Source organism: Solea solea, chromosome 1 (assembly GCF_958295425.1).
Source record: "Solea solea chromosome 1, fSolSol10.1, whole genome shotgun sequence".
Taxonomy (NCBI): Eukaryota; Metazoa; Chordata; class Actinopteri; order Pleuronectiformes; family Soleidae; genus Solea; species Solea solea.
This window is the reverse complement of record NC_081134.1, coordinates 3,934,054-3,951,217: the sequence shown is the minus strand read 5'-3', so window position 1 is coordinate 3,951,217 and position 17,164 is coordinate 3,934,054. Positions and strand designations below refer to the sequence as shown.

Genomic DNA, 17,164 nt, shown 5'->3' with positions numbered 1-17,164 from the left:
TTTAACAAAGGAATTAAATGTAATTTAGTGAGTGAATTGCTCATAAACTCTGCAGCAAGTGGTCACAGCATTATCATTTTACTTTCGTATTTTTTTCACATGCTGTATATAAAAAGTGGATGTAGTCTTCCACTTGCAAAACAAACTCCTATTTTGCCACCAGGTTTTGAGATTTGAGCATCACCATGACAGTTTTTGAAAATGTAATTTCACCTGTTCTGAGACACCTATTGGACAGTCTTAAAGAGGCAACACACACACACACACACACACACTGGTTTCCATAACTTCAGAGAACATTACATTGACTTACATTCATTTCCTGGAGACTTGCTCTAACCATAATTACTACTGGCCCAATCCTAACCCTGACCTCAGCCTAACTTTAAAACATGTCTTTACCTTATAATGAAGTCATTTACGTGATGTGGGCTTGGATTTTGTCCCCATAAGGCGGACAAGTCCCCATAAAGTGACTGTAAACAGATTTAGGTCCCCAAAACATAAGGAATACCAGGTACATACGCACACACACGCAGAGTCTCTTGCCCCCCCGCGGGGAAAACGGAGAGGCGGGGCTAAACTGTAGGGGAGGCGGGGCTCACGGCGCTACGGCTGAGAGGAAAGAAAGTGGAGGGTGAGAAAATACCTGAATGGACGAAACGGCATAAGTAAGTAGCATTTTTCAGTCGGAATATGTGTTGAAATGCTGCGGGTGGTGTTGTTAGTTGGTGGTTTGTGGCTACCTTTGACCTGCGGGGGGAGAGAGACGGGGGGAGGAAGGAGGAGATCTCCGGTTTCCCCCAAACAATAGTCGAGAGGACGCGATGGTCGCCGTTTTTTTGAAACCACAGGGGAAGTTTAGGACCCTCATTGGCCCTATTGTTGTCTTCACGGAGGCCACGTAGACCGGAGGGTTTGAGTTTAAACACTGGAGGAGGGTCATTGACTTAATAGATTTTATTTTTATTTACTGGAAATGAGGAGTCAGAGGAAGGATGCATGTGGTAGGAAAAGCAGCGCGTCCACTTTGAATCCAGGCCGACGGTTTTGAAGCGTCTCCCCGGGTGAAGGTCTGAAGTGAGTCCATTCATTTACTGTGTCCCGTTCGGAAAAGGGAAGACTGGAGAAAGGGGAGCGAGCTTTGGGTTAATTTGGCACCAGGACTCGACCAGTGGGGCCTGGGAGTCTCCCATTGTCCTGCCTTTTCCACAACACCCTCTTTCTCTCGTTTTTGTAGGTCGCACAACTCTTTATAGTCGCCCCACTCGCACTAAGTTGGCCTTTTGTGCATGTGGAGCGGCTATAGTTGCATTATTGATGTGTCTTATCTCTTCATCGTTGTCTCCATAGCGCACAGTCGAATGTGTATTCACGACGGTTTTTACACGGTTGCCACGGAACCGAAGAGAAACAGTGAAAATCACTTCTGGGTTACCACAGTAAAAATGCTCAAATCAGTAAATATCACTATTATTTCAATACGTATCGAAGGTTAAAGCTTGATTAGACTTGGGTCATGTGGTGTTGAAAGTTTTCACGTTTGAATTGTTCTAAACGGTCGATTATAGTAATTATCGAGGTAAATATCGGATGGTTAAAGCTTGATTTTCCCCTCTTGAATGAAAGTTGAAGGATACAGACACATGAAGATCTCACAAATCTGAGTAATTATGTGTTTAATCACAAAGTAATGCTGGACAAGAGGCCAACTGTTAAAATTATGAAGATAATATAGGTTGATTTCCGCTTGAAGAAGGCAGTCAGTTGTGGTTGTAAACATCTATATGGGCAGAAATGTTCTTTTTTAACAGTGAAATGTTTTAAAGCATTTAACTACTACTACTAGTAGTATTATAGCTGTGTTGGCACAATTTATAAACATATTAATACAAATATTGAGCTTTTTATACTGCAATATGATAACTGATTCACCCAGGACTTTGTATACATTAAATTCTGATTATGTCAGTCCCAAATGATACCTTCTTAAAACAAAAACATATGTATACAATAAATTAGTGATGGTGAGATGAAGCCTCATGAGGCATTGAACCACTTGAGCCAATTGGTTCGAGAAAGGGTTCATTTCTCGAAGCTTCATGTGCACACGAAACCACCTACTGGCCAAGTGTATAATCACAGGCAGCTGTATCTGAACCACATGATGTGTGATGAATTGAATTTTTGTGTCTGTTAGAAATGACTATGAATTACAAAAAATGTATGACCAAATAATTTCTGTACATATGTGTTTAATACATTTTTTGAATGTATTCTGTGTGTGTAAGTCTTCCCAAAATGGTAATATCATAATATGGCAGGTTGTGCAATGTTTTTCTGAAAATGGCATGGGCGTAATCAGGCAGAGGACAGTGAAAGTGCTTGTGGAACTAGGAAAAGGGCACAGATTATGCTTGTGAAACTTGGACAATGATGAGCCTCGCTGGCTCCATCCTATATCACCTATCCTACTCTCCTCCCTCTCCTAAATCTCTATCTCTCCCTAAACTCTCCAAACTATCTCCAAACTATATAAACGCTGTCCAAACTCTAGTATCCAAACTCTCCAAACTATCCAAACTCTCAACTGACCGCAACTCTCCTTCAAAAACCCACATTTTGAATGGAGCCTATATAGGGGTCTATATAGCTGTAAAACCTCGCGCTAAATCTGAACCACTTCACGAAGTAATCACGTGGTACAGCCGGGCAGCGAGGCTTCGGACGTCATCATTTTTGGCTCCTCCCCTAAATGAAGCAAGCCTCGATACGCGCATCGCGGAAACGCCCCCTCCCCTACTCGGCACACGCTTCGAAGCCTCGAAACGGAACGTCACATCACTACAATAAATACATATTTAATCAATCATAAAGAAAACAAAGTCAATATGCTTTGAAAAACTTCTGCTCGTTTGTGTTGGTAAACATACACATGTTAAAATGCTCAGAAGGGTTTAAATCTCTATTAATCTGTCTGTCGGTAGATAAAATGCCAAGAAATTGTGACACTCCTTAAGGAAATTAAGATAGTATTAAACATCAATTCTCAAAGTAATCCAATTTAAAACTATTTGGCATCTTACTTAATAAATACAAACAGTCAGTTTTCTCTTGATTAGGGATTAAGTGGAACCAATGGTTTGGTTCTGGTAAAACAACATCAGTGGATTAAAGTGTGAACTTGGATTAAGATCTACTGTACAGTCTATTTTCAACAGGACATTCCCACACTCTCTTCTGTTTTGCTGAAAATAGTTTCCAATGAAAAGAGCAGTCTGCTTGTGTAGTGTGCCTTGGAGACTGTTTAGAAATACAAATAAATAAAGCAAATGACGTGTCATAAGAGTGAAGGGGTAGAAAAATACAATATGGTGGTTGTGATTTGTTGAAAGTGATAGTGGACACTTAACAATTAGAGCTGAAACTATTGGTTTATTAGTCAGAAAGTTAAGTAATTTCTTGACTGAAATGCCAAATATTATATATGTATACTTACTATTTACTGGGGATGTTTTTTTTGTGTAAAACCTTTGTTTTGAAATTGGACACTGCATGTTTGATGTCAACTTCCAAAGGACATTTTTTTTCCATTTTATAATTTTAAATGGTTAAATGATTATTTTCAAGAAAATGAATAAGAATACACAAAATCATATCGTTCACAATTTAGCTGATTTCAGTCATAGCTGATTTAAGGCACCAGTTGAAACGGAGGTCAAGTAGTAAGTAAAGGACAAATAATAAAAATCGATACGCTCGGGTTTGTGCACATCTAATAGAAGAATTTCAAACATTGAAGTCGCAAAATAAATCATGCACGCTAACATCACAGATTTTCTGTATGATGTTTTGTGGAAATGGGATGAGTTTACAAAGTTTTCTTTTGGAAAACTACTGTCAAATGGCTCACATGTTCTAGCAGTAGTTCCAAATTGGTGAAGGCTAAAGAACAGGGAAGGATTATTAGTTTTATTTGGAGGGTAACAATGCATACACAGACATGGAGTTAACGTTGCTGCCAGTTTGTGATAATAGCGTCTCTGAGACCTCTGCGTTCAGTTCATCTTCATATCCAAACACAGGAAGTGGCGCCCACTGAGCTCAGATTAGACTGATGTGGATTAGATAAAAGACCCATTAGTTGTTTTTGTTTGAAAGCCAAAAACAACTGCTTCACTATCAGGTATTAGGGTTCGAACTATTCCAGGGGAACCATATTTATGACAATATTTGAAAAATACAACACGGAACATTGTTTCATTATGGCTGATGACTACCTTAATAGTAGTGCATCTTGCAGCACAAAGCAGACGAAGCAGAACACCGGGCCTGTTGATTCCACCACACCCTCTTAGATTTGTGCACAAACACACACACACACACCTGCTCTGGTTTGCTGGCCATGTGAAGGCCGACGGTAACAGTTGTCTTTTTTCTGCTGGTTTGAACCGACGTGTGTGTGTGGCCCTGGTACTCAGATGAGCCTGCTCCCCTGCTGGAGGCTGGGTGTTTGCATGCTTATTTTCACAGTTGGTATATCAGGTCTCAGAAGGCTGTTGTTGAATGAAGCTGGTCATCTCAGAGATGGCCCACATTGCTTTTCCACTGTGACAGCTGCTGTTTCAGTGCCAGCGGCTCAAAATGTTTGATGACAGCTTGATTTCTTCTTCTCTGCCTTTGGCTTAATGGAGGCTGTAAAATCCTACATCTGCTTGTTTCAAAGTCTCTCGTGACTGGAGGGGCTTGTTTTGCTACAGAATTCCTGATTAACTTTGTTTGGTTTCAACTTTTTGGATTTAATTACAGAGTGCTCTCTATTTCAGATCAGGGGCAGGGGCTGCATATTAATGCAGCATAAGTTTCCCATGAAGAAAATCACAAGCTTTGAAACAGAAGAGTTGTAGGAGGGCAGTACAAGATTAGTCCTGCATTTTGTGGTCTTTTTTATACTGATTGAAAATATGATACTAGTTTTGTTTTTGTATTTTAGCAAAATAACTTTTTTTTGGGGTCTTTTTAAATGCTCAGTGTAAGAAATGATACATATACAGTATTGTATTAGGAAATATCAGATCAAGTGAATTTAAAAAATATTTAGGGTTGTAATCTTAAATTCCTGAAGCTCTAATTTCTACTAGTGGTTCATGAAGTGACTATAGCTGTAGTAATATTATCAATTAACATTCTTTAGACTAACTTAGATCATATTTAGCCCATATAAATTAACTAAATGACTGGTTGTTTCTATCAGAAAATGTATTGAAAATAAAGCTCTGGGTTTCAATTTATTATTTTAATAGATTTGGCTAGTGGCTTGTTGAAAGTTAGTGTGGTCTAGGACTTTGGTCTTATGATTTAGTAGTAGTTTCATGTGGATATAAGACATTTGGGCAAATCTCTGGTAAAAAAAATTAATCAATTACTAAATTAATCCACAACTATTTTGATAATCGATTAATCAGTTTGAAGCTTTTTTCACGAATAAAACAAGATTTCCGATCCTTTAAGCTTCTTTAATTTAAATGTTTTCTTAATTTCTTTGCTCTGGATAACAAAGAAATCATTAAAAGTTAATCATTTAGGTTTGTGGACAAAACAAGACATTTGAGAACATTGTCATTTCCAGGTTTGACGAGCACACTCTACATTTTTTAAGATTTTATGACATTTTATGGACCAAGCGATTAACTGAGAAAATACTTGACAGATTCATCGATTATGAAAATAATCATTAGTTGCAGCTCTAATGAATATGCTCTGTTTCTTGGTTGAAGTGGATTGGTTTTACACTCCCCTTTGGCTCAGGCCATAAACCCACACCAGTGGGCCTGAAGTCCAACATCGTTACTGTTTAATCCCAGACCACACACATGCACAGATTACTGCCCTGTTGTTGCCTGTTGTTGGGTTCAGTCAAGAAGACATAAGTGAACAAGGGTCAGACTTTAATTTGAAGCAATGCTGTACGAAATCAGTGAGCTGTGTGTGTGTGTACATGTGGGTTTTTTTTCTTCTTCTTCCCAATCCTCCTGAAATAACCCCAGAAGAATCACTCTACTGTTTGATTAACAATGGCAGCCCTGGGACAATAGGGAGGAAAGAAATGAACCTGTGCATTCAGTGGAAAAGATTATGAATACCTGAGAACAACAACGGATTATGTTTTTCTTCCTTCAGAAGAGGCTTTAGCTTTCATGTCTGCTCAGATAGAGCTGCACACTGGAGGCTGGAACTAATGCTGCCGACTGAAGTCAACGTGACGGCTCGAGAGAGGAGTACTGATGTGGTTCATTAAGTAGGCCATAGGACACTGGGATGAATAGGAAACCTTACCCATCTCACCATTGGACCACACCTTTAGATCAAGTGTTTCTGCTATATTCATACTAAACAGGCTGACGGAGACGGGCAGGTCAACAGGCTTGTATTAAAGGTGTGAGGGTCAGGGAGGAGCCACAGTGCACAGGTGTTAGACGCTGCTGTTGTGTTTCATCCTCCATTATTAAAGGTAAAGTTGTAGGTTTGGACAGAATCTGTGGCATAACGGACATTTTGAGAAACCTTGAATTTACATGTAGTTAGGGCTGCAACTAACTAATATTTTCACAATGGAATTCTAATTTTAAAGAAATGTGGTCATTGTCAAACCTGGAAATTTTGGTGTTTTTGAATGTCTTTTTTTTTTGTCCACAAACCTAAATTATTCAGTTTAAATGATTTCTTTGTTATATGGTACAAAGAAACCAAACCGATTAATAGATTATCAAAATTGTTGACAGTTAATTTTGTATTTCATTAATCTGATAATTGTTGCATTCCTACTTGAAGTGCTATTTTTTTATTAGAATAATTATATTAATTACTAAAAAAAAAAAACAGATGTAGTAGACAAAGGGTATAAAATTGTTAGTAAAATAAGAATAAGAAGATAATATTGGTATATGCCTGGGATGAGGAAATGCATTATAACAGTATCAGTTTGATACTGGCCAAAATCTGTGCATCAGATATCAGAAAATAAAATTTATGGGAGCATAATATTTGTTATACAGTTGAAGCATCGTGTTTTTTTTAAAATGGCTAGGCGATAATGCATCAACAAATAGCAAAAACAGCTTAGTAGTTGTGAAAATGTTTAACCACTGTCAAGCTGAAGGTTGTGATCTCAGTGTCTGTGTTAATGCTCCATCTCTTGAATATGCAGTATATGCATAGAAATGTGTTTATAAAACCAAGTTATGTTTATCATTATGGAGCCGAAAATGTTGCGATGGTCATTCCTTTGTTTCCTCTGAGAGACATGTTTGAATATCCTGTAACTTTGCTATTTACATTACAGGACAGTCATACACGTTCATCTACCTGAAAGGTCAATGCTAATGTCAGCCTTTCAGTCTGAACACATGAAGAGTCCAGCTCACAGTGAAGTTCAGCAATCATGCGGATTGCAATGCAACCGCACCCTTCACATAAACCACCCCAGACTACTTGAAATGGCCTGTTTTATGTACAGCAGATACTCATTCATTATCTGTCATTTAATAGTTGTGGCTGAATTTTTATACCATCACATCACGGCTTCCACTTAAACTATATGGATTTTATTATTGTCGTGAACAATGTGTGTGACGATAATGTTACTCATCCTGCTTTGTACGAAGGTCGGTTTACATTTACATTCCCAAGTCTTTGATCACATGTATGATGGGGCTTTAATCTGGAGCCTTTTCAGTGTACACTTCTAGCATTACTCAGTGTGTGTTTTTTGCTTTTCCATTAGCGATACTACCTGGTACCTGGTGCTTTTTTTTTAGTACCTGCTCTGGTGAGGTTCCAAGGGAGCTGATTCGATAGTAAAATGTGACATGAGCGAGACGTCTGACACAGGAATCAAACGGAACAAATGCCAAACAGTAGATCAGTTCAAAAGATTTAAAGGGAGTTGGGTGACAGCACTGTCGAAAGCCGGTGACCGTGAGCTGAATCACAACTCGTTTGCGCTCCAGCCAGATGCAGGAAGTACTGTACTAATCTGTTAAATTAACTGATTCTAATGAATCAGTACACCGAGAACAACTGCTTTGCCTGTCACTAGTTTGTGGGTTTGTGTCGCATATAAAACAACGTCACGGCAATTTTTGCGCAACCGTGCTATGACGGTCCAGCCCACGTTGAGGAGGTACTGAAGTAATGGAAAAGGACAGACAATAGAGCCGAGTAGTGCTAGAACTGTATCATGGAAGAAAGCTCATTTATGTCTAATCTTAGTGCAACACTGGTGTAGGAAATCTGAAAAAGCAGTAGATGAGGAAAGGCAAGGATCCCCAGTGTGAAAGAATTTGTGACATCTACTGGTGAGACTGTAACAAACGGAGGATTAACCCTAATCTTTGGCCAGAAAACCTAATACGCACTCTGTGATTTGTTTGTCCAGCACAAGTTGGCAGCCTTCATTAAGCAAGGCCGTCACCTAAAGTACGTATAAAGCCATGTTTCCATGACGGTACGGTCATGCTTGGTCATGCTTGCATTTGACTGAGCGAGAAACACAGCGTGGCGTTTTTACCGGTGCGCCAACACTGAATGATCTACCCTTACTGCACTGTACCATTACTCTGGTACCCCAAGGGAAGGACACCAACAAATGGAATGGTCGGGACTGGTAATTTTAGGACTATTTATAGTGTAAACGCACAAATACACAAACTGAGCTTTTACACTTGGTGAAAACACACCGTAAAAGCCTCCAAAATGTAATATTTTTTAAATTTTGAACCCTCCTAACTGTTACACACATGACTTCACTATTTCCTTAGTCGAAAATATTTGCTTGCACCTTCAGTGGTCACAAGCTGGGATTTAGACTTTCTATTCTTGGACCAGTTAATTGCTCTCTAAGGCCTTTGCATGTGTTCCCTACATGGCTGTGGCTAATGAGATTGCCTACATGATTGTGTCTGTAAAGAGAAGTCAAGCAAGATATTTAAAACGTCAACAGAAACACATCTAAGTTGTATCATTTCTCTTGTGTAGGATTTTCCTATAGGGGACCAACCCACACGGCCAAAATGAGTCATCCTGTCCGGTAACAGTGCTGACATATGGACAGTGTTATTGTGATTGCTTAATTATTATTTTTTTGAAGGTGGCAGACTAAACATTAAGGCCGATGATGACTTAAGATTATTATTTTTGCCAATGTTTCTCTGTCTGAATGGGCAAGTTCCACCCACACTTTCACAACCGCAAGATAAAAATACTGTTTAGATTCAGTCAAAAGTATGTGATTTGTCTGGGAACCCTTGTCTGGGCTCTTTTGTTGGGGGGGAAAATGTCACTTAAATCTGCTCTCTCATGTGAATCTGAAGTAACTATGTGCTCCGTAAATGCTCCAAAGCTTCCAAGAAGCACTGAGTTTGAGTCTTGACTTGTTGTATTGAGCTTTTTCCAGTGGAACTTCATGCATTTCTGCATAGTCACTGGGGCTGCAAAGGGGCAGACAGTTTCCAGAAACCCTCCGTGGGAACTTTAGTTGGAAATATTCCAAATTGGAAACGTTCCATGGGTGTTAATGAGAATTTAATGGAAATGGAAATAAATACAAATATTAACATTTTGTTTTGTCATAAGCAGGCATGAATGCAAAATGTTACAATTAAAAAAAGAACATGACTATATATCTATATATAGATAGATAGATAGATAGATAGATAGATAGATAGATAGATAGATAGATAGATAGATAGATAGATAGATAGCTGAACAAACGTAATTGTCTTCTACTGATTGTTCTGATTGTTGACTGGACATTGTTGTTGATATTATTCTGCCTTTCCTTGGACTTGGTGAACAGAAACAATGTAACATTATTTGTACGCTGTGTCTTTCATCTTTAAGCAGACTCTGTCAAGCAATACTATCAGATCCGACTGAGGGAGTGTTTGTGTTTATACAGTGGTAGGGCTGAGGTGGGTGGAGACGAGAAACATTTGGAACAAACCATGTTTTTTGAGCAGTAGAATTCACTTCTTTTAGCCGTCTCGCACCTGTTTTGACATAAAAATGAATATCACTTCCTGTGTGCAGTGCAGGAAGATCCAAACACACAGAGAGAAAGAGAGGGAGGTCATGTGGATCTGGTAGGCTTAATCAGCATTGTGTGAACTCATTTGGTTTGCATGTAACAGACATTTGTTTAAATTTAAAACATATGCACTACAATGACATTCTCGTATGTTCTTCAGCATGCTGCTGCTCACATGCGTTACTCATTTCTTTACCATTACAAGAGAGAAATAAGTTACGATGACACACTAGGAAGAAGCTGTTAGTCATTGGAGTTTTGTGGTTTGGAATTAGCATGTTGTAGAGATTTTACACATGGCCGTAGGGCTGTAAAAAACATCTTTGGTCTGGTAAAAGTTAGTGCACCATGGTCCTGGATCAGCGGGGCTTCCTGTTTGATTTAAAATCAAAAGTTAGAGGAATCCCACAGACCACTTGGCTGTTGTACACTATTTACCTTGAGGGGAAGTGGTTTTTAAGTACAATGGATGGGCTGGAGCATAAAAGCTACATTAGGTTACACTAAGAGCCTGTAAAGTTAGTGGTGGTAGCCATCACCGGCTATCATTTCTCAAAGTGGTCCACTCACTGACAGCGAGCCACACCCCCTCTTTATCAAGTAACCAGCATATGACAGTTCAACATCCGTCATGCCAGCACTTTTATTTTGGCAATTTTTTCGGCAACGTGGAGAACACAGTGGCAGAGGGCGATGTGAGGTCAGGTTTCTACGGCAACTGTCAACCTCCAATCCCCCTCCAGCTGAACACCCTCTTTCATCACCATGGCAGCGGAGAGGCCCTGTTTCCCGGGGGACGGGGGGAGTTCAGAAGAGAATGTGAGACGGCAAGAGTGAGGGAGAGGGCAAACAAGTTTTGTGAAAACACAGTAATCCAATATGGCCGACATTGTCTCGGAGCCATCGGTGGCAGAGTCTCGGTCCTCCGGTGAGAGGAGATACAGTCGTGTGATGATTAACCTCGTGTCGAGACCTGGAAGATTTGATATAAGAACATGGAGCAGGAAACTAGAGTCTCAGTTCAGTGGGTTAATGTGTGTTAGTGACTCATGGTGGATAGATCACCGCTCTGTGTGCCAGGGTTAGAGGTCCACTACAACCACATACGCTGGGTTATTCTATCTAATATTTGGTGCAATGGCACTGACTGATATGAAGGCCTGACTGATGATTCTAATCCTGAGCGTTTCTTTCAACTGAACAATTAGTACGACAATATGAGTGTCCCCTTTTATATGTATTTATGTCTATATTTCTTTGCACATTGATCTTGGCTGAATGGACATAAATTATATCAGTTGTAATTGCGATGATTGTTTCACCAATCAATAAGTCTAAATATTTGAAGGTGACATGTGGCTGGGCTATAAAACACCTAGAGAAGACAGCACTCACAAATCACTACCAACTCTGCTCAGTTTACCACAAGAAGTGTGTTGATATTGACATCAATACACCACCACCATCTAATAATTTCTAATTTCTACCAAAAATACATCCTTAACTTTTTGATTTGACAAACAGACAAAAATAATAATAATGATAATAATTAATTACTGACTATATGACAAATGTTGTCATACAGTATGACAACATTTCAATACACCATATATTGATATAATGTTATTGCGTCACATTAAATTATCTGACATTGATTGTCAGTATGTAGTGATTTGAATAGTTTTATTGTGTGACTAAATCAGCCGGCACGATGGATAAATATCTCTTTAAGTTTTTATAATTGCCATTGAGTGGATGTACTGTAAGTTGGTGTGCTGTTTGAAAGCCTGGTATGAGTGCAGTGATTTTAAATGATGTAGATTTTTATCAACATAATATGAAAAGGAAGTTATGCTGAGTTCAGATTAGCCCCTAGGGATATTTCAGTGTTCCAACTCAGATGGTCTGGCGTGATAGCGTTTAGAAAATGCAAAGCAGAAAGCTCACTAAGATCGTCTTTTTAGATAAAATATAGATATGAAGTCACTGACTTAACTGTAAACTGAGAAGTTGCTCATAAGAGTGTGTTACATGCATGTAAAATGTAGATTAAAATAACTGATGTAAAGTCATTAACATTCCCTTTCTCTCCACCACTTCCAGATCACGGCCACCTCAGCTCTCCCCTGCTGCGACTCTCCCACCCGCCATCCTCTCCCACCCCTCTTCCTCCTCCTCCTCCTCTCCATAGCCTCCCCTGCTCTCCCGCCTCCCTTCTCCTGCTCCCTCCTCATCGGCCTCCAAGATAGATTCCCTCAGGAGCAAGGTTGACCTGCTCAAGCTGCCCTTGGCCCTCTCCACCAAGTCCATCTCCGAGCGCAAGAGCCAGCTGGGAGGAGTCGGCGAGCAGCGCGGCACGGCGGGAGGAGGAGGAGGCGGGGCTCGCAAAGCCCGCTCACCGCCGACCCGAGACATGGACAACGAGTCGCAGTACTCGGGCTACTCATACAAGTCCTCCCACTCCCGAAGCTCTCGCAAGCACAGGTGGGTCGCAACAGCCACGGAACTTATAAATAAACAGTAAACTTGTAGACAAACCGTCTCAGCGTGCGCACATCATGTATGACTTTATTCGGTTTAAAGTCATACATGGGATCCATTTTCCAAATCAAAGTGGACTAAAATCTGCCCACAGGTGACAGTTGTTCAAATCAGTGTCATCTGAGCCACATGTTTTTCTTTTGTCCACACTTTCATCATTTTCTTTGATATAATGTCGACCATACTGTCTATTTATTGCTATTTTTGGTACTCCTGGACCATTGAATTCAGTTCAGATAGAAATTGTTTAATTTTTTAGTTTTATGTATATTGTTACTAGTGTATCCTTTTTATTGCCTTTTGTGATTAGTTTTTTGTTTGTTTTTTTCACTTTAAAATTAAGCAAAAGCCATTGAAAGACAGAGGAAAAAGCAGATTTTAGCCTTTTAACAAAAGATAATAACCCTCTCTGTGTGTGTTACTGTGTTCTGTGTTGCAGGGACCGGAGGCATCGCTCTAAGAGCCGAGACAGCAGCAGTCGTGCCGATAAATCTGTGACCATCCAGACTCCCGGGGAGCCGCTACTTGACGCGGAGTCGACCCGAGGAGACGAGAGGGTCAGTATCACTGTGTATCACTGAGTGTTTCTTTTAAAGCCACATTTATACATCACTGACTTTTACAGTGGAGTAAAAGTGGAGTAGGTTCATTCTTTCTGAAATTGTTTGTTAACAACTAAATTAACTTGTTATAATAGCATAAATATAATCTTCATTTATAGAGACCTTTTTAAAATCTAGATTACGTCTTTCCGTCAGAAGTCCCTCAGTGACATCAATTCATTCTGACTACAACAACTAGAGCGCAAAAGTATTTCCCTTCCAACCTCCGTCATCTGTCACTTGTGGAATAATTTAATTAAATGAACATGCCTGAATGAACATGAAAATTTATTTTATTTATATCATCGAGTCTTAAGATATTTAGAGCAGCAAGAAGCATATTTTTATTAAGGAATTTGGCTTTTTTTTTTAATTTAATTTTTTTATTATATCGTAGGAAAGAATGTATTTAAAATGTAAGTTCAAACCAACCTACTGCTTTCTGTGGGCCACAAATTAGATGTTAATTCTAATCCTAACTTTGTAAAAACCCTGAAAGTTTTCTGGTGTTGGGGGTTAAATATTTGCAATTGGCAAATATTTGAATATTTGTGATTCTTTTTTGTCAAAGGTTTGTTCCAGGGAATATCTCTGTCTTGTCTAAATGTATTTCCTCTCAATCTGTAACCATATTTTCCTCCCTTGATGCAAGAATGATTATTAGATTTTCAAAGAAATAGTGACTGGCAATTTCAGTGAGAGAGAGTTTAGGTCGATTATTTTTATGAACTAAACTTATTTTGGTTAAAGCTTCTGAATTTTCTACCACAGTTGATTTTGATTTATTGCATTTTAACATTAACAGTATTTTAGAGAACGAAAACTAATCTGAACAAATGCAAATAATTTGTTTTTGAACCCTGTGACAGGATGATAACTGGGGAGAGACCACCACCGTGGTCACCGGCACCTCGGAGCACAGCATCTCAAATGAAGACCTGACACGAGTCTCCAAAGAGCTGGAGGAGACGACTCCACTGCAGTGCAAGCGATTTGTTGGCCCGGCACTGGGAGGCTGCCTGAGCTTCTTCGCACTCGTCACGCCTTTAGCCTTCCTCATCCTCCCGCAGGTGTTGTGGCGTGACGCCCTCGAGCCCTGCGGCACGCCCTGCGAAGGCCTCTACGTCTCGCTGGCCTTCAAGCTCCTTGTGTTGCTCATCTCCTCCTGGGCTCTTTTCCTCCGCCCTCCTCGCGCGACGCTGCCGCGCTTCTTTGTGTTCCGCTGCCTGCTGATGGTGCTGGTGTTCCTGTTCGTGGCGTCTTACTGGCTCTTCTATGGCGTGCGGGTGCTGGAGCCCAGGGAGAGGGACTACAGGGGGATTGTGGAGTACGCCGCCTCGCTGGTGGACGCCCTGCTCTTCATCCAGTACCTGGCTCTGGTGCTGCTCGAGGTCCGACACCTGCAGCCCGCCTTCTGCCTTAAGGTGGTGCGGAGCACAGATGGAGTCAGCAAGTTCTACAGCGTGGGCCACCTCAGGTCAGTGAGCTTTTAAATCTCTTGGTTTGTATGATTTTGTTATTATATTTGTCCTTCATTGATACCAAGTGAACTTTTACAAAGTCTAGATATTAGTTGTATGAATAATAAAACAAACTGCTACATAAAATCACATTTTAGAAACAGGAAGTGAATTAAATGACTGAACAGAGGACAAAGCCGTATCCTGTTTTGTGGTCTTGCATGGACACGGGCCACTTAGTCCTGGTCCAGTCAGCAGCTGCTGTTTGACCACGACTTACTGTGTCAGTGACCGTTGACACTGTGTTTTCAGTATCCAGCGGGCAGCTGTCTGGGTGTTGGACCGCTATTACAGCGATTTCCCCGTTTACAACCCGGCATTGCTCAACCTACCCAAATCCATCCTGTCCAAGAAGATGACTGGCTTCAAGGTTTACTCCCTGGACGGTAAAAGTAGCTTCATGACGCCTCGGATGCCTGTTTTTTAACTCGTCCTTTTTCCTCTTCTACCTTTCTGAGTTCTGCTCTCGTGATCTTCAGCTTCATCCACTAATTTCCTGCGTCGTCTTGTAGAAAACACCACCAACAACTCGACGGGTCAGTCCCGGGCCATGATCGCAGCTGCTGCCAGGAGGAGAGACAACTCCCACAACGAGTTTTACTATGAAGAGGCAGAGATGGATCGCAGGGTCCGCAAACGCAAGGCCAGGTCAGATCAGCAGGGATTCTAACCTGTACCTGTGGTGTGAGAAAATCAAACCAGACGGCAGAGAGACTGTAGTTAACAGAGGCACATTTCCATGTCCTACTTTACTGACATAACCACAGTCCTACAACAATCTGTGTTTTGTTTTGTTTTCGTCAGATTGGTGGTGGCAGTAGAAGAGGCCTTCACTCACATCAAGCGTCTCCATGAAGACGAGGTTGCCTCATCCCCGAAGCACCCACGTGAGGTCATGGACCCACGGGAGGCGGCCCAGGCCATCTTTGCTCCGATGGCCCGGGCCATGCAGAAATACCTGAGGACCACACGTCAGCAGGCGTTCCACAGCATGGAGAGCATCCTGACACACCTGCAGTTCTGCATCACACACAACATGAGCCCCAAGGTGAGATTTAGACGACCTTTATTTACCTGACTTCATATTTAGTAGGCTTAGATGTAACTGCAGATGTTTCCTGCACCTGAGTCCATCATGAAAAATGACATTAAGGAGGCAGCATTAGTTGGTGTCACTGAGTTAAATCTGTACAAAGGATTTTAAATACCAACATCACCAAATTACACATTTAAAATAACAGCCATGATATAAAATTGCTGATTTTCTCCATCGACTTTGGTGCAGGAAGTGAGTGGTTTGCAATGCCACACAAACTTCACTTTCAGGTTGGGAAAAGTAATGCAGAGATGGATTTTTGTAGCTGAAACGTCACTGGCAGGCATGTTCATTTAAGGACAAGCCTCTGTGTCTCAAGCTTGTGCTGAGCAGGGGACGTGCACATTGCCGTCAGTGCTGACTTTGTGTCCCCCTGTCCCTTAAACATGCAAACCTTAAAGACCCCAACTGTCGCTGCAGAATTTAGGAACGTAAAACATTCCTGTTTTCTTGGTGACATGATTTTTGTAAAATGATCATGAATTCAACATTTTTTATTTGTTTTACATTTTGTTTTTTCTTTCTTCGTATGTGTTTCCCTGATGATCAACCTCTCGGATTCTCCCTGACAGGCTTTCTTGGAGCGTTACCTCTCTCCTGGCCCCACCATGCAGTACCAGCAGCAGAATGGCAGAGGGCGCCAGTGGACTCTGGTGAGCGAGGAGCCGGTGACCTCAGCTCTGCGTCAGGGTCTGACTTTCTCCCTGCGGCGCCTGGACTTCTCCCTGGTTGTCACGGTGACGCCTCTGCCCTTCCTGCGCCTCGGGGAGGAGTTCATCGACCCAAAGAGCCACAAGTTTGTCATGAGGCTGCAGTCGGAGACCTCGGTGTGAGGGTCGGATCCTTAAAAGCGTTGTGTCGCCTTCCCTTTTTTCTCTGTCCGCTCTTTTTTCCGAGCTCGGTCTTGCTGGATCACTGATGTGCGGGACACGTGGACGCCCTGTGGTCCAGTCATTCTTTCTCTGTGACAAAAAAAAAAACCTCCTGTTTTCTGATCATCACAGATACACAGATGTCAAAACTGTGATCAGCTCGATGATTGCCTGAACCCTGGAAATAAACGGATGCCTTGACTCTTTCTTTTTCTTTGTTGTTAAGTCTTTACAATGCGTTGCTAAGAAAAGAAGAAAAGAAAAAAAAGAAATACCTTTTTTAAAAGGGGGGGGACTTTTTGTCTCTCTCTTGCCGTAACCACTGGACTACTTTTACTGTGTGTGTGCTGAGTTAGCACATGAACACCAGAGGAGGGGAATACATCTGTCACTTCCTGTGTCATGTGTGTTTTTGAAGCTCAGCTCCGACTAACGCTGGTCTACCA

The 17,164-nt window shown here is 41.1% G+C and overlaps 1 protein-coding gene across 4 annotated transcripts in view; it reads left to right on the top strand.

Annotated features, from left to right (window-relative positions):
- The first annotated feature begins 583 nt into the window (after positions 1–583).
- Positions 584–17,164, top strand: part of LOC131468150 (vang-like protein 2) — a 17,262-nt gene continuing 681 nt past the window's right edge. The window contains exons 1-8 of one of the 4 annotated variants that reach the window (XM_058642112.1): positions 584–671; positions 12,191–12,571; positions 13,068–13,185; positions 14,100–14,707; positions 15,003–15,136; positions 15,230–15,398; positions 15,555–15,798; positions 16,419–17,164. The exon at positions 16,419–17,164 is cut by the window's right edge and continues 681 nt beyond it. In XM_058642112.1, the coding sequence (XP_058498095.1) occupies positions 12,501–12,571; positions 13,068–13,185; positions 14,100–14,707; positions 15,003–15,136; positions 15,230–15,398; positions 15,555–15,798; positions 16,419–16,679 (1,605 nt within the window). In that variant the 5' untranslated portion in view covers positions 584–671; positions 12,191–12,500 and the 3' untranslated portion in view covers positions 16,680–17,164. Of the gene's footprint in view, positions 672–723; positions 1,081–12,190; positions 12,572–13,067; positions 13,186–14,099; positions 14,708–15,002; positions 15,143–15,229; positions 15,399–15,554; positions 15,799–16,418 lie in introns of those variants that run through there. The other 3 variants (XM_058642102.1, XM_058642122.1, XM_058642131.1) reach the window with 3 other exon arrangements.